This window comes from Bacillus rossius, chromosome 1 (assembly GCF_032445375.1).
Source record: "Bacillus rossius redtenbacheri isolate Brsri chromosome 1, Brsri_v3, whole genome shotgun sequence".
In the NCBI taxonomy this organism is placed as follows: domain Eukaryota; kingdom Metazoa; phylum Arthropoda; class Insecta; order Phasmatodea; family Bacillidae; genus Bacillus; species Bacillus rossius.
In genome coordinates this window covers 361,757,923-361,779,054 of record NC_086330.1, presented here as the reverse complement: position 1 = coordinate 361,779,054, position 21,132 = coordinate 361,757,923, and the positions used below count along the sequence as shown (strand labels likewise).

At 34.4% G+C, this 21,132-nt stretch overlaps 1 protein-coding gene across 3 annotated transcripts in view; it reads left to right on the top strand.

Annotated features, from left to right (window-relative positions):
- Positions 1 to 2,710: 2,710 nt before the first annotated feature.
- Positions 2,711 to 21,132, top strand: part of LOC134528311 (protein germ cell-less) — a 48,364-nt gene continuing 29,942 nt past the window's right edge. For 2 of the 3 annotated variants that reach the window (XM_063361825.1, XM_063361824.1), the window contains exons 1-6: positions 2,711 to 3,086; positions 4,606 to 4,729; positions 5,223 to 5,319; positions 13,514 to 13,665; positions 16,346 to 16,494; positions 18,885 to 19,048. In XM_063361825.1, the coding sequence (XP_063217895.1) occupies positions 2,917 to 3,086; positions 4,606 to 4,729; positions 5,223 to 5,319; positions 13,514 to 13,665; positions 16,346 to 16,494; positions 18,885 to 19,048 (856 nt within the window). In that variant the 5' untranslated portion in view covers positions 2,711 to 2,916. The remainder of the gene's footprint in view (positions 3,087 to 4,605; positions 4,730 to 5,222; positions 5,320 to 13,513; positions 13,666 to 16,345; positions 16,495 to 18,884; positions 19,049 to 21,132) is intronic. The other variant, XM_063361826.1, reaches the window with a different exon arrangement.

Genomic DNA, 21,132 nt, shown 5'->3' with positions numbered 1-21,132 from the left:
TTTAACCTTCCAATAGTAAGTAAAAAATTAAAATTTGTCAGCAGAACATTCTGTACCAGGAGTCATGAAAGTTAGCATTATGTCCTTAATATGTGAATTTTGCTGCTTAATATTGAGCCATTGGTCTAATTCAAAGTTCTAGTTCATAATGGCCAACTTATTGCTGCTTGCTGGTGCAGATGCTCTCTCTCAGAGATCCCCAGCAATCATTTTGTAGCAAAAGATCTAGTGCCATAACTACTTAATTCTTTTCTTTCAACCTTATTTACGTCTGGGGCTGTGCACGTATCTCGCTAGATGTTTGTTTTAGCAGTATCAGCTGCGCACCATTGTGACACGAGCAGCACTACATCTTATGGGACTGGCTCTGTCTGAAGTTTTCTATTTAATTTTCTGGGCAGGAGCACATGCCGTAAAATCTCTGTCTGACTGAAACAAGTGTTACGGCAATCTTTTAAATTCACGCTAAACAAATAGAGAGAGAGAGAGGTGAATTGCGGTTCTTGTTTATACATGTGGGCGCTGCAATAAATCTTAATCTACGAAGACCTAATAGTTAAAACTTTTCAATAATGGAAAATTTCCTTCCTGACTGATAGAGTTGTGTTGTCCTTTATTCTGTGAAAGGTAAAGGTAAACCATTGCAGGATCAACCTTCCATCAGAACATCGTGTGGTCTGTGGCTTCCTCACCACGCCACTACATGGCGTCACCATGTATGAAACTGAGCTGTAAGGGTTGATCATCAAGGTGACGACAGGTTTGCTCAGTAGATGTATTTCATAATATTGAAAATATTTTATATTAAAATAGTATTTTATATTTAAAACTTGCCCAATTGCTTTCCAAAATTGTAAACGTAGATCTACCGGATGTATCATTAAACAATAAATATATATAATTTTTTTTAAAAAGCAAATGAATTCTTTATTAAGTAGGAGATAACTTGATTTTTGAAGAGAGAGAGAGAGAAAAAAAACTTTAAAGGTACCTGAACCACCAAGGCACCAATTGAGTTTCCACAATTTGAGTTATGCTGGGGTTATTATAAAACCTGTTATTGCCCAATTACTGTGAAGTATTAGTGGGCACTACCACTAAGGATCCCTTTTGGAGCATAGAAATGAATTAATAAACGGTACATCCAGTGATGGATCCAATATTTTGGTTTGGGAGTGGCTTTACCAACTGAGGGCCTTTTTATAGAAATTAAAAATTTTAAAACATGCTATAACTACTTAAAATTGATTAAGTATGTATAATTTATAATACTTGTACTGTTGGTAGTTTAGTACTAAGGAAGGATAATATTAAATATAATTTTGTCAGGGAATGACCCAGTTGCTTGGGAGAGAGGGGCCCCTTGAGCCAACCCAACCCCCTGGATCCACCACTGGGTACCTACATCACCATCACTTAAAAAAGTATGAGGGACCATTCAGTGTGATTGCTGACAATAGACTATTGCATTAAGTAATCATCTAGCTTGAAAATTTTTGATTAGAGAGTCATTTTAGAAGCAGGGCTCTATTTATTACTAGCAACAAACTAAGATGCTAAACCTATTAAGAGTAATTTGTTTTCAAAGTGGTGTATTATTTAACTCAGTAATTTTTGCTTAAAAATATGGACTTATCTGATATGATATACCATAGATGTGCAAATGAAGAGTTTTTTGTATCCAGTAGGCCTACATGCTAACATATCAATGCAGGTATTTTTAATATTTTTAATTTTTGCATATCTTTAGACTATTGCAAGTAGTGAAACAAATTAGTGTGGGTAATTCACATTTTTAACCTAAAAGTTGCAGCATAATTGTAATTATTCTAAGATAATGCTTAAAACTAAACAAGTAAACATCGACATATCTATTACAGCTATGTGGCTATATTAAAGGCTATGTTCGTTAAGAAATACGTTGCAAACATCAATAATGATGATTGTTAGGCCTATAACTTAACTAACGGCAAAGAGACTATTGTTTATAAAATAGTTAGCAATAAAACCGAAATACATCTAAAAGCTTTATCTTTAAAATAAATTTATTGTGTTTATTTGTTAAGTATATACAAACTATTTCTCAACTATTAACATGTGATGACGTTTACCATTGTTCAAATATTATTTTATCTTTACGTTTACATGCATGTACTCAAATTTGAGCTAGATCCTCATTTTTGGGGAAACTATAAAACTTTATTTCGTTCCCTTTTGATCTTCTATTGTGATTCGGGCAACTATATACAGTGCAATTTGGCATTTTTACTTTTAAATATTCAAATTTCCTGAGATACTATGATAATCCAGCGCCAATTCGTCTGCAGTATATCCAACGCGACATGTGTGCAGAACGAGTAAAAAATGTCCGCGGATCTGGCAGATATAAAGTATTTTTAATGCAACTAACTCACAGACCGTTCTCACGATATCACAAATTTATAATATTTACGATAAACCAGGAAATGTCAAACTACTTTCATTTTTGAATTTTTAATTTCAGAAATAATATTTTCTTTACTTCAGAATCATTAATGTTTTAACCAATCAGCATAAAGTTTCTAACCAAATACACAATAAACGAATTAAAAATTTAAATCCTAAACGTGATAATATAACACACAGATAAAAAAAAAATGTAGATAAGAAAAACCGAACATGCATGAACCATGGAGGTAATAGTCTATTACCTCCATGGCATGAACATGGTATTGGAAAGAACTTCTGTGTATCTTCGGTTTCCCATAGTGGACTTGTTTATATTTATACTTTTTATTCTATGTATTTATGTTTGGAGGGTGTTGGTAAGGAATTAGAATGAATGTTTATTCTTCGATAAAAATGCGATTGCCTGACTATATTAGTAGTTTTATATAATAAAGTGTGTTATTTTATGTACGCTACATTATTTCCGTCATGGGCAATCCTTTTAGTAAATTTGTTCATTTATACCATCCAATTGTAAATAACATTCATTCGGGTATTAAAACGTTCAATTTGGCTATCGGTAGAAAAAGAAAACGCCGAGAAGATAGTGATAGTGATTTGTCCGACAGCGAAGTGATAGAAATACCCTCAACAAAAAAGTGAGTTTTCATGTGTGTATTCACTAATTTTGAAAATGCTTTTTGTGTGATTACGGTTCAATAATTTTTTAATACATTGTTACGCGTGCGCTAATCTATCTTTTACTTTAACTTCTGTATAGTTAGAAAATATCTTTGTTTTCGGTTTCTGAAGTTGATCTATCTCACCTCCCTCGTTGGCTTCAGTTCGATATGTTATCCCATCTAGCATGCCACTGAAGTTGTGATAGAGAGTGTGAGTTTAGATGTGTAGTGTATCCCTGCATAAAGTTCCTGTCAGATCTATATGGTCCAATTAATATTCATTAAAATAGAATTGATTAACAAATACTAAGTTTATTAATTGGCAGTGTCTGTATAATTCTAGAGCGAATAATGTAAATATAATTTCACTTAGGTATTTCAATTAGACCTTAAAACACAGGAGAACAAAACAATTAAAATGAGATTTTAATTTCATTTTGTTATAAAACTGAATTGTTGTAACTTGGAAATATGATAGGGCAAGAGGGTACACAATAAAATTTTCGGAACTACCTATATGGAGTCGGGAGCAATCTTTTTGTATCTCTCAGACCTCCAGGTAGTACTCAGCTACACTGGAAATTATACGGTTTTTCAGAAAATAAACTACGGCGATGACGATACCATCAGGAACTGGATCGAAGATCGGCGTCCCTCTAGGTCCTGAAAAGTTTATAGTCAAATTGGATCTCCCCAAACGTCAGAAATGTTCGTGGTAAAGAGCTGCAAACGTCATCTTGAAGCACAATATGACCAAAAGCAACAGATGCGGAAGTGGTTCACCAATGTGTCGTAACTCCCTATCTTCTTACGTACAAAGTGAGAAAATGCTAGCTCGAAACTTTCAGAAGATGGACCTCTAATTCAATAATGGGTGACGCGCATCTTCTGCTACTCGAGCGGGCAACCAGCCCGAGCTACGTCTTCACCAAGCAATCCCGAAGGCTTCTCTCTTAATTCTTCCTTGCAGAAATATTCTGTTGGTTTGGTTGCTCACAGCAACCAAAGTGCTGTAAGATTTTACCAGTCATTCCTCAATGGCAAGGCAGTTGGGAGGTAAAAAGAATAATAATAATAAAATATCAATGTATGTGTAAATCTATGGCAAAATGAATAACACTCCAAGGAATAATAATTCAGAAGACCCTGAAACTAAATAGGTATGATAAAATGTATTGTTATATGACTGTCAAATGGTTGTCGTCCTAACATACAAAAATTATTATATTAATTATAATTCATCACAAAATGATGCAAAATAGTTTAAAACAATATTGAAGATTATAAAACAAAAACTGTAAACAGTCTGACTGATTACATTATAAACGTGTTTATTTTCTCTTCCTACATTTTAAACCAAGAATGCCACTTGAAGCATAATGGGAAGTACTACTAAAAAGCAGGCATAACTATTTTAGAATGAAAGTTAAGTAATTTAAATTGTTATTTTACTTGTTAAGTTAATGCTTTCTGTGGTATGTGGCACTTGTTTCAGATTCAAGCTGGATGGTACTCTTAATTACGTGTACAAAACACTATACCTTGAAGGAAAGGATAGTGACATATTAGTTATTGCTTTGGATAAGCTTTGGAAGCTGCATAAGGTTTACCTATGTCAGGTGAGATTGTATTCTCTTCATAAACACTCGTGTATATATATATATATATATATATAATATATATAATATATATATATATATATATATATATATATATATATATATATATATATATAACATAAATAATGCAAAGTTACAAACCAAAAAGGTACATTTTATGCAGTTTTGCTGAATGATTAAGAATTTACTCTCTAATAATTGGTATCTTATTGAAAGAACATGTTGTGAAAATTCTTTTGTGATCTCTTTACAAAGTAACCATAAAAGGCTTTTCTTTCTAATCAAAATATTGCTATTTCTAACTTTAAAACTATACAGTGTATAGTTACATTTTACTGCATGTACTGGTGGCTTAGTAGTATGAAAATTTAGGGGGTGAGTATTTTTTTTTATAGAAAATTGTATAGTTGACATAGTAAATCTTCTGTATTCTTGTTGGTTTTAGCCAGAAGTTTATTTCTGCATTATAATGAGCAATGGAAATAATTTTCAGAGCCCGTACTTCGAGAGCATGTTTAGTGGGTCATGGAGGGAGTCTAACGACAGGGTCGTGCGGATAGAGATATGTGATCCAAATATAACTCAGAACTGTGAGTAAAATTATGTTCTATTCATACCATGTAGTCATAAGCATGTCAAAACTTTTTATAGCATTTATTTTTGCCCATACAGATTAATAAATTTGTAGAGCTATAATGTACATAAACATTTTGTGCTTGTGTGTGAGTATTAACCCTTCAGAATTCGCACTGTATGAAATGACACCATAGGTCGCACTGGGTCTGACAGACCCCAACTTAAGTTATTGGGCCTTGTAATAATTCAAATAAGTCTGATGTGTCTTTATATATATTTTTTACTAACTACAATACAAATAAAAGGGAAAAAAATGTAGTTTACACAATTTAAAATTATGTTTTAAATGATTTCTTTATAAATAAGTCAAATATGATAGGTGTCATTCATTTGTTAATTGTATATTTTTAAAAAATATAAATAAAAGTTGACTATACAAATTTTTCAGCTCTACCTAGAAAAATAATTTTCTTTGCATGCACATACACATAAAATAAAGTCCACAAAACAATCTTTTTTTTTTTTTTTTTTTGTAATTTTCAGTTCCTAGCACACAGTGTAATGGGTAAAAATTATGTGATATCTGTCTATTTTGTTACAAGGATTTGCCACTATCTGCATTTAAAGTGAAAAAAAAATATGAAAAAAAACCTTTACATATTGGTTTTCACAGATATAAGTATCTCAGAAGAACATTTGCCACACATGTTAAGTGTATGTTGTAAGTATACATAGTCATTACAACGTGCACAAGTAAATATTGTTTTTCTGTCTTTTCCGGGTCATCGTACACAGCATCCTCTTTTATTTCCTCGTGGTTGAGTGACTTCCTCTTGTGTTCCTTTATTGTTCTTCTGCATACTTATTTTCTGAACTCTTTCCTTCAGAAGTTTCGGCATGTTGGAGATATTTTCCCGAGAATGAAGGTGTTCATCTACAAGCCCAAACACTAGCTCTCTCAAGAACAACCTTCTCTTCTGTTCACAGTTGTTGTTTGCAATGCGAATTATGTTGGCGTTTATTCCCGCACTATTCAACAAACTGTAGAATACTGTCATGGGCCATCTTCTAGAGTTTCTGATGGTATTGTATGTTGCGCACAACTTGTCTACCACATCTACACCTCCTTTTGTGGAGTTATAATATGTGACGATCTCCGGTTTGTTAGAATTTTCTGTATGGTCATCAATTGCTGCATCATGATGCATAGTTGATATCAGCAGCAAATTTTTATTTTTTGTGGGAGCATAGGATACAAGGGTGCAATTCTCTTGGAATCCAAAAAAACTAGAGCATTCTGACCTTTGTTTTGTTTTGAGGAACTCTGTTGATATCTCTCGCTTATTCTTTCTTACCGTTCCAACTGAAGGGTACTTGTTGCAGATCAGCAAATAACCTCCAACCCACGCATGGATAAACTATAAAAAAGTACCCTCACAAAATATGTACCTGAAAACAAATAACAATGTCCTAAGCTGGATTAGGAATGGCTACTAGAGGTGTGTTATTGTAGGTATAAGCAAAGTTAAATTTTATCTTGACGTCATCTTTACTATCCTTTCAACTGCAAATAGGTACATTATAAACAGGTACAAAATAGTTTCTTTCACAAAATACATAGTTAAATAATTCTGATATAATACTGATAATACTGTATAATACTGATCCCTGTTACTGTAACAACCATAACTTGCACAAATTTATAAGCATAACATTAAACTATAATAGTTTACAGTATAAAGTCCCGCAATCGGACTCTCGCAAATCAAAGCTAGCTAGCAGTGAATGTCAAAAAGAGAAAGAGTCAAATAGATACAGCACATTATGCCACAAACGGCCTAACTTGTTAACGTAGACCAGACTAATATAGAACTGGCACAGCATGATACAGTTACTACAAAAAAAAAAGAGAAAAGAATTGAAAAATTATTTAACTACAAAACCGTATGTACCACGAGACTACTCGACATGGTTACCCTACTGCAGAATGCCAAACGTAATTTCCAAGTGGCAAGCCGAAACAAATAATTTAGAAGAAATATGATTAAGCTACATTACGATCACCTTACGTTAAGAACAGGGCCACAACCTGTTGGTGCCCAAGCACACAAACCCAAGTTCTGTGAAGAAGCTTACCATGTCGAGAGCTCGCCAGCACCGTACCCCTAACTGACTTAAAAAGTTACAAAAGGAACTACATGCTGCTCAAATGCAAAGTGACCCGACACTGTCGGTGGCTACAGCTGAAAAGGCCACGAGACCTAGCACCTAAAATCCTCGAAAGCAGCATCCCAGAAGGGGAACCGCGCAAGCGCAGTAAACCAGAAGGGTGGGGGATCAATTACCAATTGGCCGGAGAAGGAATCGTGACGTATTTAAAGGGGAAAGGAGGGGGAATGGGTAGGAGGGGTGACAACTACGCCGCGCCGAAGTCGAAGTACATGACGTTGTCATTACACAACCATCGTTGTCATTACACAACCATGGTGATATTTTTAGCCAGCGAGTGTTTGGCTAGGTCACAACTTGTGAACCAGTTGTCCATGGTGATGTTACGACCAGTTCCAAAAATTTTTTCACTTAGTCGTTCAACAATGGCATTTGGACTGTTGCTGCAAGCATAGGGCCCCTCTGGCTGTTTCCCTACATAAACTTCTAAATTCCATGTATAGAACATTCGGGCATCTACCAAAGCAAATATCTTTATACCATACTTGTTGGGGATGTATTGCCTAAAGCTACATCGTCCCCGGAATGATTCGAGCTTCTCGTCAGTTGTTACATACTCTGACATTGAATATGCTTTCTGGCAGTTATCAACAAATTTCTCAAATATTTCTTGTATTGGTGCCAACTTATCTACTTGCTTTCTTTGTTCTCGGGTTTCTTTGTCATCAAACCGTATATGATGGAGAAGAAATCGAAACCTGCCTTGTGACATAACTAATTGAAAAATATCAACTCCCATGCCGGTTGCTGTTGACCACAACTCGTCCGTATTTACCCTATTACAATGGTAAATCCCGGCTACATAAAGCAACCCAAATAATGCTCTCAATTCTGGAACCGACGTAGCTTTTGCATTCCTTTCTCTCAAGTAACAGTCTTTTACAGAATCAATATATTTGTTGTTATCTTTAAAAGATTTGTGCAAGGGAGTGCATGACTTGATGTAAGTTTTTGGACATACGCCATTGCTAAGAACTTTTTCTGTTGAAGAAAAACTAAAATAAAGAAATAAATAAATAAAAATACCCAAAAAAAAGAAGACAAAAAAAACACAAAATTAAGCAAACAATTGCTGTTGTCAACAAGAATATGAACACCACAAAATATTCCGTAACAGGAATATGGTCAACAAACAAAGAAAACAAAGAAAAATGTACTAAGAGAACGAAAAAAAAACCACAAATGATAACACAAAAATATTGAACCCAAAATAATTCAGCACAACAGTTGAAACGAGACAAAAACACGACAAAACGAAAAGACCTACGAACACAATAGTTTTACCAAAACAGAAACAAGCGACGTTTCAGGAACTGCTATCTGCTCCCGTCCTCAGGCAGAGACGCACATGGTATGGAAACACAGGTGCAACTGAGAAGGGGCTGGAAAATGAGGGTATTTATCAGAGAAAGGGCTACATCTTGCTCAGCCAATGGCAGACGAGCTGTCTCCCCATTGGCTGTGCACCATGGAGTTAAAGGGGATTGGTTATGGTAGGTTGAGTATTGGCTATTGTTTTGTGCTGCAGGGATGTTTCTCTCTTTATCAAAGGGATCCACATATTTTTTAATTCAATGCTCTGCTGGCTGAAAATATATATTTTTTTATTGCTAATAATGAAGGCTGATTCTTTGATTTTCCTTTTTATTTTATCGGATTCCTGTATGAGTGGTGTGGAGTCTTCCCAGAGAATTTTGTGGCTATTTTCCCATGTATGTTCAGCAAGTCTGGATTTTAGGGTTTCACCCTTCTTGCAGTTGTTTTTGTGTTCTTTGATTTGGGTGGATAGAGCTCTGCCAGTTTCACCTATGTACATGTGGCCACATTCACAGGGGATCTGATACACACAGTTGTGATTTTGTAATTTTTCTGTGGCTGGTTTCACCTTCGTAACAATACTTTTAATAGTAGATTTAGAACGGAATGCTGTTTGAAGTCCATATTTGTTTCCCAGGCGTCTTATTTTTTTCTGAAAGCCCTTGAACATACGGAATGACTAGGGTTCCTGCACGTTTCTCAGTTTCTGTGGATTTGAGTGTTTTGTTGGATTTCATATGCTGTTTGATGGTGTTGACAGGGTAACCATTGGCTATGAGTTCTTTTTTTATATGATTGTGTTCAACTGCAATAGATTTCTCATCAGAACAAATAATCTCAGCTCGGTTGGTTAGTGTGTGAATTATGCCAGTTTTTGTTGTTTTTGGATGGTTGGATGCAAAATTAAGGTATTGGCCTGTGTGCGTAGGTTTCCTGTATACTTTAGTTTCCAGGCTGTTGTTTTTTTCAGCCCCTTCTCAGTCGCACCTGTGTTTCCATACCATGTGCGTCTCTGCCTGAGGACGGGAGCAGATAGCAGTTCCTGAAACGTCGCTTGTTTCTGTTTTGGTAAAACTATTGTGTTCGTAGGTCTTTTCGTTTTGTCGTGTTTTTGTCTCGTTTCAACTGTTGTGCTGAATTATTTTGGGTTCAATATTTTTGTGTTGTCATCATTTGTGGGGGTTTTTTCGTTCTCTTAGTACATTTTTCTTTGTTTTCTTTGTTTGTTGACCATATTCCTGTTACGGAATATTTTGTGGTGTTAATATTCTTGTTGACAACAGCAATTGTTTGCTTAATTTTGTGTTTTTTTTTGTCTTTTTTTTTGGGTATTTTTATTTATTTATTTCTTTATTTTAGTTTTTAGTTTTTCTTCAACAGAAAAAGTTCTTAGCAATGGCGTATGTCCAAAAACTTACATCAAGTCAATATATTTGTTGGTGCTGTCAACAATATCACCCAAAATATTTTCATCAAAAAATAACTGCCAGCACTGTAATGGTGTTTTGGCTTCTTTAGCACTGCCTATAACTCCAGGAAGACGTGTCACTATCTTATGAGATCTAGTACGAATACTTTTTGGAGGACATGTTTTTTTCCATTTAGTAACCTTATCTTTTCCAACAAAAAAATTAATGTTATTACTCACATTTTCTTCGTACATTGAAGTAATGTCTTCTTCTGTGTCAGTAACAGCTTCTTGTTCATCGATCTTGTCTGACACATCATCATCCTCGGAATGATCACATTCGTAGTCTTCATCAGACAAAGGTTCTGCTTACAGTTTATATGTGCGAATATACAAAAGTTGGGTAACTTTTCGGGATATTTTGTTTATAATAGTTTTTTTAATCTAATTCCTTAAAATTCACCTTATAAGATAGCTTATCTAATTAATATATTGCTCATGATAGGGCCAGTCACTTTTTAAAGTAGATGCGGAGATATTTAGATTTTTCCAAATTTGACTTCCAGGGTATGACGAGGGTGACATAGTACTGATAAAACGCACAACTTCATAAGATATGTAAGAAATTTATTAAGATTTAAAAGAAATTTCTTAGAAACTAATAATGGCACATCTTTTGAGTCTCATTTTTAATCTTAATTCACTTAAGTGACAATTGAAACAAAAATTATTTACGTAATACTGTGAGGAACAACTTCCTCCACCTTTAAAGCAGCTTCTTATTAATTTTATTTTACTTAACTTAACTACTTTGAGGTAGTAGTTTAATTTAACAATATACATTTTCTAAGCAATCAACAAACAATTGAAACAAAAATATAACTCTCTCTGCCTTAAAAATACCAATTAACGTAATAACAGTTACCAAGTAATACTATCTCAGTCTTCAAAACAGCCTTCTGATATGTCTAATATCGTTATATTGCTTACAAATATAAATCTATGCCTTGTAGGTCAGTCTGGTTTTCGGAGTTTTTTCCACAGATTGTACAACTTTCTTCAACTGCTTTTTAACTCTTCTATATTTTTGACGCTGATTGTTCAGTTTAGTTTTTAGTTTTGAAACCATTGCTTTCATCTATTTTAATTGCTTATTTCTAAACTTTCTCTGTCTTTCACTTCTACTTTTTGCTTCATTTGCTCTTCGATCTTCGTTCACAATGGACCGTGTTAGTTCACCAACTATTGGTTGTGCTTCATCGTCAGTAGTTGAAGGAGTATTTTGGCGTACAAAATTATCAGTATTATTTTTCAAAAGTTGTTTTTGTTGTCTGTACTTTGATGAATATTTTTTCCATTCTTTTCTAGTGAATCGTTGCTCTCGTGGCGTCATGTCTTTAATATTTTTTCTTAGTCCCTTTTCTTTCTTTTTTAAGTATTGCAACCTTTGTTTCTCTTTGTATTCAGCTAATTTAATGGGGTCGTTTTTTATTCTAGCTAAGCGAGCCTTTTCGACTTCTCTTTTCTTTTTCTATATATCTTCTCTATCCTTAGACATGTTTTGTTTTTCTTTCGGAGCCCTGATGTTTTAAACTGAAATAAGTAAAAAAAAATGCTTAGACACGCTCAAAACGTCAGTACCCTGGAAACACGTCAGTCCTTTGGCGCAATATGAGACAACGGACTGACGAAACAAACATGAATTTGAGGTTATCTTTAGGACTAACATTTATTTTGATGTTTTCGAATATCAAGAAGCTACATTTTAACAAATCAAAGTTAACTATGTATAAATTAAAATATAACACAGATTTACAAGGAAATAGCAACTCACCATAAGACTGATATTTTGTCTGGATCGACACGTCTTCACGAGACAAACACAACTCTAGCTCTGGCACAGTAATGGCGGCCGAACAATGGCGCGGTCTGCAGCTAACTTTAGTACCAACCTTGACCTTTAACACGGTTTGAATTTGAGTCGCCGGTATTTAGCGGGAAATTCAAAATCGAAGAACACACAACGGACTGACGAATAAAACTGAACACAAAGTTTCTTATTATTTTTACAACAACGGTGAGAATAAAAATTATGAAAGTTCTGATTATATAATATTAAATATATTACAGATTATAGTGAAATATTAAGTTTTATTGTATTAAAGGTAATATTTAATACACAGCTATTTGATTGCGTGCTTTTCAGGTTGTGACATGCCAAAGTACTGACTTTTCGAGAATATATTGTGAAGTTTTACAAATTTGTATTAAAAATAAATAGCTGAAATTGGGTGACCAAATAAAAGGCTTTTAATTCTTTTAAAATTAATCATAAAATATAAACAACATATAATTATACATCGTTTTATTGACTGATGACATTGAGTTACCCATTTTTTGTGGAAACACCCATATACCTTTTCAAGATCACGTGGGTTTCTCAAGTCATATCTCTTTTCTCTCAAAGCCATCTTCGTTCCTGTAGCAACAAAGAAAAAAATGGACATAGACTTTTGTAGTTTCTGTTATGTGTGCAAAAATATATAACAAGAAATAAATCTCTCCAAAATAATTTCCAAGTAAAAATGTACAATGGCAGATATGCGAAAAACCAGGTTTCGACATAAAACTATCAAATTAATTATTTATACATTGTTTTGAAAATTGATATCTGCACCCGAATAATATATAACAGTGTTTTGTAAAACTTAATTTTCTTTTATACAATAACAATTAAAATGTAGGTGAATAAAATACAAACTTACCAGTACAACAATATTCAAGCAATGTGATGGATCAATAGTCGCATAGATCTTTACAGAACCATAAAAATGTTACGTGAATGGTCGCAGTGGGTCTCACAGACCCTAATGTAAAATATTTCCCTTGAACGACAAGTTTCAACTAAATGTAATGGCGTCAACATGTAGCTTATATAAGTGGAAGAAGGTACTGGAATGGTTGTTGACACATCTATGAGCAAAAGCGCGAACTAACATGATGTGTGGTTTGCCAGACCCGTGCGACTTTTAAAGGGTTAATGGTTGTTGGAATAAATTATTTTGTTACATAAATATTTAATTTAAGTAACTTATGTTTTAAGAATGCATAGTGCAGTTTTTAGAAGACAAAAGAGAGTCAAGCGGTAAGTATTAAGTGGAAAGGGCTGCAGTAAGGCTCGGCTGTAATAGACTGGAATTGTAACCTGTGAGGCATGCCGCGCCTCAGCCGAGTGTGCCGCGGGTGGTTTTCAGCGCTCCACGTGGTGTTCGGCTGCCTGTATCTGCACGAGATGACCTTCGAGGCCGTGTCACCCATTGAGGTGTTGGCGACGGCCTCTCACTTCCAGTTGGAGTACCTGATCGATCAGTGTGCCAGTTACATGATTGAAACAATATCCATCAAGGTGGGAGGCTTATTAAATGTGAAATATTGTGTATTCCAGACGAATGATTTGCTGGCATAGAAAAAAAACTTAAGATCTGTAATATTATTACATGCGACCTATGTGACAAGTTTCCAAGTTTTTCGACAAGGTCCCATTGGTTTTCTTCTTTGCTTGTTGAAAGTTTTTTTTTTTTTATTTTTTTTTGTACAAACACCATTGCTATTTACACTGTATGCCATAGAGAAACCTCAGTAACAGACAAAAAAAGGTAAATACGCAAAAACACAGGAAACAAGCCCAAATCAGCTAATGTGAAAATGAATGCATGAATGCACAGAGAATGCCATGAAAATAATTAGTCAGACTGAGTTGTATTTCAGGTGACAAAATTTACAAGGATGAAATATTAGCTTCACACCTCGAATAATCTATTTTCCATTTCTTGTTTTTGTAGTATATTTGCATTGATTTGAATTTGAAATCAACCTTTAAAAAAATTACCTGTCATCTCCATGTGATATAAAGTGTCTTATCTTTTTTTATCAAGTTGGCAATGAATCAGAAAAATAATTTAACTAGACACTAATAGTGCTAAGTGGTAGCATAATATTTTGGGTTAGTTACACTGTCTCACTCTTACATTGCAGTACAGATTTGCCAAGTTGATACCAACCGGCATAACATAAAAATTTTTTTTGCATATCATTGTTAATAACATAATTTTTTTTTGCATATCATTGTTAATTCTAAAAAGTTACAATATATATATATTTTTTTTCTAAGACAATTAATTAGTGTTTATTGATAGTATTATTGCAGTGAAATCTCATTATAAAGTACCACACTATAAATGATTTCTCACGTTAAGAGTATTTATTTGCAGGTCCCAATAAGATGATTTACATTTATTAACGGTTCATTATAAAGTACTTTCATTAGTAAATGCCAAAAAGGTAAGTTTTTTCAGGTACGTTGTAATGATATTTCACTGTATCGTCGTCATTTTAAAAGAAAAAGAAATTATAATTTCACAGAAGAAAATGTTTGTAGCAGACATTCTATTAAATAATGTTGTGTGCCCAAAAGGAGCTAAAATTATATAAAATATATTTTTAATAGTATATATTTTTAATATATATTTAATATATATTTTTAATATCATATAAAAAAATTTTTTTTGACAAACTGTTGAAACCAAGGAGTATTGTACGTCTCTTTAGAAGGAAAAATTCATTATTATCAAGCGATTTTCTTAATCAAATACAATAAAATGTATTTCCGAAATTCCCGTTTGAAATTTTTCTTTAAAAATACAATGTTTCAGATCCATTAAAAAAAATTTCATTAGATTATAAAGGTTTGTCGGAAACTGTTATGCTCTATGGTTTATATCTAGCTAACAAACAAGAAACAACGAAACAAGGACAGCTTAAACATAGCATAATTGGTGCCCCCTGCTACTATAACACTTTAACTGAATGTTTTATGTTGAGGTTTTCTTAATGTTTCATAATTATTTTATACTCATGTTTCTTCCATTATGCATATACATTTAAGTTATATTGTTTGTGCTTTAATATGAACTATTATTAATTTGGGTTAGGTTTTACATAAATCTGAATGTAGTTTAATTTTTTTTTTCCACTGTAGTTTGTTTGGTCAGTTAAAGTTAGTGTGTCTATTAAAGAATGTTTTTTACAATTCTAAAGCATAATTTGTTTTGTGAGGCTATTCCATTCTAGATGTTTTAAAAAAGAAAGGAAGACACAGGCGAGATACGGGCACCACACACTGTCGTCAGCAAGTTATTTTTCCCGCCTCTAAGTTAGTGCGTTGTTGGTAAAACCCAACACGTAGGCGCACGACTGCGCAGAAATGCACCAGAAATTTAGCTTGGTGCTATCTCGCCAGCCAATCAGAATGAACCTTGAGGTGGTGTGATTTGTCTTCCCAGACTTTCAGAGAACAATAATTTTAGCAGCATCTTATTCCCTGTATGGTCATGTTTCAGGTTCTGCTTTGTGATTGGTCAGTTGAAATGGGGATGCATCCCCTTCCTTTGATTTCACCTTTGTAAGGGAATACAACTTTGTTGTTAAACTAGTTAGTCACGTGATTGTTGCCGCGTACGGTCATGTCGTCTGCCACTCGCCGAAGTATAAGTGAAGAGTGACGGGACAATTTCACGCATGCTGGTTGGGGCCGGGCCGAAGAGTAACTTTTTTATATATGTTTTTGGACATTCATAATTGGAAATTCAACCCCAGTAAGTAAGGGACTTAATTTTTTTTTATCGAGCGACAAGCTAGACCTATAGTGAATATGTGAAAGATTGTGTGTTAGTTGTGATCTGCTGTTGTTTTTTTGATAAGTAGTAATGAAAAAAATACTGCTTGTAAAAACTCTTTCATTGTAAATACCAATTTTTATCTTAAGGGAATAATTCATCCTCAATGTTGGCAACAAGATAAACTTTAAAACGCAGCAAAAAAATCTTTGTATAAAAACAGCATAAACTTTCCAGTGATTAAAGTGTCTTGTTACTATTCTGGGTTGCTTAGCCGTGCCGACCTGGAATGTAACGAGCTCTAATGGGAAAAGTCGTGCATTTGGAAGGGAGGGTAAATGTTCATTGAAATGCGCACTGCAATCTAAGGATGAGGCACACTGTAGCGTGCGGTTGTTCCCATCCTTCCAGACGGTCGTGGATTACTACGAGGCGTCGCTGAAGTACGGCGTGGCGGTCGTGAGAGACAAGTGCTTCAACTGGATGCTGAACAACCTGACTCGTTTCTGCAGCAAGAGCACCCATGCTGTCCCCGCCCTGCACGCACTGCGATCAATAAGGTAGTTTTCAGTGGTCGGCCAATGTCGTGTTGTGGTTCCTTCTCAGTGCCGCCACCGTCTGTAGTGCGCAGTGAATCGTCACCGATTGAGGACGCAGACACGAAATCCCATACTCCATAATGCCTTGCCGTCCAAAACATTCCAGGTTTTTTTTTAATGTGGATACTTTTACATGCCGTAAGCGTAATACAGTGTTTACTGTGATCAACTAATATGCATCAACTTTATTTGCACCTCACGTCAAGGTGATGATCTAGTCTTAAAATTATGTAGTGTATAGTTGATAAATATAGTACATGCTGCCTCAATCTGAGCAGATAACTGAATAAGTTACTCACGAAGCCATATTTAAAGCATACAGTTTTTTGGACAGATAGGGGAATGATGTCTCTAGGGTTTAATCTCTGGCAATGTAGAAATATGATAAAGAAAACTAGCAATAATCAGCTAGAAAACTACTCGCTTAAAAATTACCTCATATTAAATGTTCTCTTGTGTGTTTGTTGTAGAAGCGTTATTTAAAAAAAGGTGGACCAAACAAGGCTAGTAAATCTAATGATAATTGAATTTTCACTATTCCTGGATGAAAAGCAGGATTCAACAATGATACGTTGCATCTGTCCGTCACCCTTCCATCTGTCAATCATGTGACCTGCAGCTTATCAGATGGCCCATGAAACTCCACGTCTGTCCACCAAAATCTTGCCAAGCGTTAACTTTTGGCGGGCTGATGAAATTATAACCTAAAAAATATGTGAAAAACATTGCATTTTTAAAAAAAAATTATTTTAGTTTTTTAGTTTGCTTTCATATTATGATTTAAACTTGTGTTTGAACATGTTTTGAATTTTGATATTTCAAACAAAAATTGACCAAGATATAGATGTGTAATTAATAATGTACAGTACTTGAAAATATATTTAAATAAATGTCAAGAGCAAAAAAAAATATTTTAATTATTTATAAGTGCTTAGTTCACATGATGATCAAACTAATAAACCTTTTCATGAGAAATTTTCTTAAAAATGTAAGGTTTTCTAGTCGATTGGTAGCATCCAAGTGAAATAATAGTTTGATGAATTTAAGAATATTTGTGAATCGTCCAGCTTGTTGATGGACAGACAGATGATAGACAGACAAGATGGATCATGTGAAATTTTGTGTGTGATCGTGAAAACTGCTGTGCATTGCTTCTGAGAGAAAATAATATTTATGTCTGTTCAGTTCCATTAATATTAGGGATGTACAATAATACTCTCAGATACTATTACAATAAATGAGACTTAGTGTATTTTTTTGTCCATCTTGCAATTACGATATCATAAATTGGTATTCTCTAATTGTGGCATAGTTTTGCAGTGTTCTATTTGTTCTAATTCATATTGTTTCATTAAATATATTAAACAAATGTTTCTTAAGTTTTGAACATAATTGAGTAAATTTGAATAATTTATGCCAATTTTTAGTAAAAATAATATGAATATTTTTTTGAATGTTTGCTACAATAGAGATTTCACCCAAAATAGTAGAAATTTGTTTGTTAGATTTGTTTGAAAATGCCTTTTGCTAGATAAAGTTTTGATTGGCACTTACCGAACAGTTTGTTATAGGAAGGGTTCACAATGTACACATTTTTCTTTACTTCATATTGATCTAAACACTTTTGGCATTAGCCTTTACCTAATAATCTTTGTCCTTATGTCCATATTTGAGATGCAACATGCACGCAAAGGCCTATCAAAAAATAATAATGTGAGGCAAGAAATTTTTAATGATATAATATTCAACAATAACATTTTCTGTCACACTAAATGCAATAATCGTCATAGGAATTCTGCAGACCAGTACACTCCTCCCAGCTGGCTTTTTTTTTATAGATATTTTGTTGATGATTGATCTTTACTAGCTATGATGAAAGTGTTACAATAGTTACGGACCATGAACACTTTAGGGTTTTAATAGGAAAGCGTGAAAGTATGAAAAGTAAAAGGTCTTTAATTCGGTTCTTTCGGGACCATGCCGGAATACCTATTTTGCCAGATTATCGAATGACAATATGCTATGGATTGAATGGGAATGCCAATTGTGAAATTGCAAAAAGGAACCTGCTAGAAAACAGAAAACACTGTACTGAAATGAAAACATCAGTAATGATCAACTCTGGTAGAGCAGCAAAGGCCACCTGGCATCCAAGGGCAACATCCGGAATCCACCCGGAAAAAAAATCTGATCATGAGTGGCTCGATTGGTGGCGGATTACAATATGCCGAACCGTAGGATGCCGGAGTATAGACCTTTCACTGCAGTAAAACTAGTGCTCTTGTTAATGTATGTATATTCTTTCTCCGAAAATGGCATGAATACCTAGTGCTATTAAAATTTTGTTTCAGTGTAGACCTGATGGAGCAGCTGGTCGACAATTCGAAGTTTTTGTTCACCGGGACGGAATCCATGATCGTCCAATTGCTGGTGACGTGGGTGGCCGTGCAGCTGAATCCGGACTGGACCGGGAGTCTGCAAACAGTAGACCAGAAGATGATTCCTCGAGACGAAAGTAAGCCAGCAGCTGTGTTGCAGTGGATAGAGTAAGTTTTAAGGGGGAGGTAGGGATAGCTGAAAGATGCTGTCTCAGTTTCAATTTTTTTTTTTAGGCCATAACAGTTTTGTTTTGTTAAAGTCTCAGAATTGTGCTTTGTTAAAATCTAGTATATTATTTAGTAAAATGCCTGGAGTTAATATTGTCTGGCTTTTACTATTTTTTCTTCTTGTGAAGTCATTGTTGTTTATTATTGAATTCAATTAATTTTTGTTGGGAATGGCTACCACTACTGTAATAATACTGTCAATGGACATGTAATTCTCTTCGAAAAATCTCTTAATGCATGACATCTGGCTTAACAAAGGCAAAATTAAAATATCAAACATTAAAAATATTGTTTTGGGATTAAAACTGTTGAAACCAATATTGCATCGTTTGACCCTTTCTCTCTGCCTTAAATTGGGATGCACGTATACATACACATATTGTCCAGCACCAGGTAAACAGATGAATTGTGCATTGTCAGGGAGTTTTGAAATTCTTGGAAAAATGAGGTAATAGTCAGGAAAATATGCACTAGTCAGGGAATTCAAGTGAAAAAGGATGAGAAAAATGCTAATCTTGTACCACAAATGTAGGCCTCTGCTGAGCTTCGAATAAGCAAATCTATCGAAGGAGTTTTTAATATTCAGTTTGACTTCAACAGGAAATTTGCTTGTTTTATTTGAAGTGTCAGTTGTGATGCAAAGTTTTGCATCTGATGTGAAGCGTAGCATTTGTTGCAAATCCTTAAAACATTGGAAGCCTAATATTCTGTCATGAAAATATTTTTTTTTTTTGTGTTGTGTATGCTTTGCTTGATTAAAGTTGGTTCCTTAAAACAAATCAAATGGTGGCACACTCCGTTTGCTTAGTGCTTAATATTAATATTATGCAGGGTTATTTTATTTTTTATTGATTGATGGAATATGTTCATGGGTCCCAAGTAGTCAATCAATCAGTTCAAACATTACAAACTTTAAACAATTCTTGTTTACTTTAATCTTGTATTTTATAAAATAAGTGCAATACAGCTTTGTCGAGAACAATATTCACAATTTGATTCGACTTCACAACTATTTTAAACATTCGACTTGATATTCGCCTAGCAGCAAAAGACTAGTTTTCACACATGCCTACGCAAATGTGACAATGCCATGTGTATTGTGTATTGTATTTTGGGTTCAGTCCTTTTTTCTGTGCTAGTGGGGTCTAGTATTTTTTTGGCTCACGAGGCTGAATTCTTTTTGTGATGGTGTCTCAGAGTGGGATGTAAGGAACACGACTCGGTGCATAGTCTCCAGGATTTAAGTTACTTTGTAAAAGTCTTTGTCATGACGATGTTGAATCCGTTATGTACACATGTTGTAACTATGGCAGTGTTATGAATTAGATCAAAAATTTATACAGTTTTATTTTCTATGAAAATATTACATGTTTTAATCAGTGAAATTTATAAAATACCTAGAGAAGTTATTAATTGAAAAAGAAGAGTTTTTTTATATAGTTAATACCTTTTTTACTCGCATATAGGTCGCCATCGCAGATAGGTCGCACCCATAATATGAGGTCTTGAATTTGGTATTTAAGATTCCCCCCATATAGGTCGCACCGGTAATTCATTACCGCGCCGTGCGCGGAGAAAGGTTATTGTACTTGATCAGCTGCTGTTTTGGCGCGGCGTGGCCGCCAGCTGGCTCTCTTTGTTCACTGAGCTGTGCGTGCGCAGTATAACTCACTCAACGCTCCGCCCAGACTCATGACCTTGCATCAGCAGCCAGCCAATAGATGCGAACTTAGCGGAAAAAAATTATAAGCTCCACCTCCCGTGTACCAGTTTTGACCAGTTCTAATACCAGTTTATTGATATACGCACCAGTTTTCTCGCTGCCGTGACACGTTCAAGTTTACGTCCATCTTGATGTCTTGATACCAATAATTAATTAATTACGATCCCCAGAAATAAATTGTTAGTTTAAAAAATATGTGTCAACTGTACAATACTTCCGAAATTATAAAATACGTATAAAACAGTTACCAAGACTCCGCTCATTTTATCT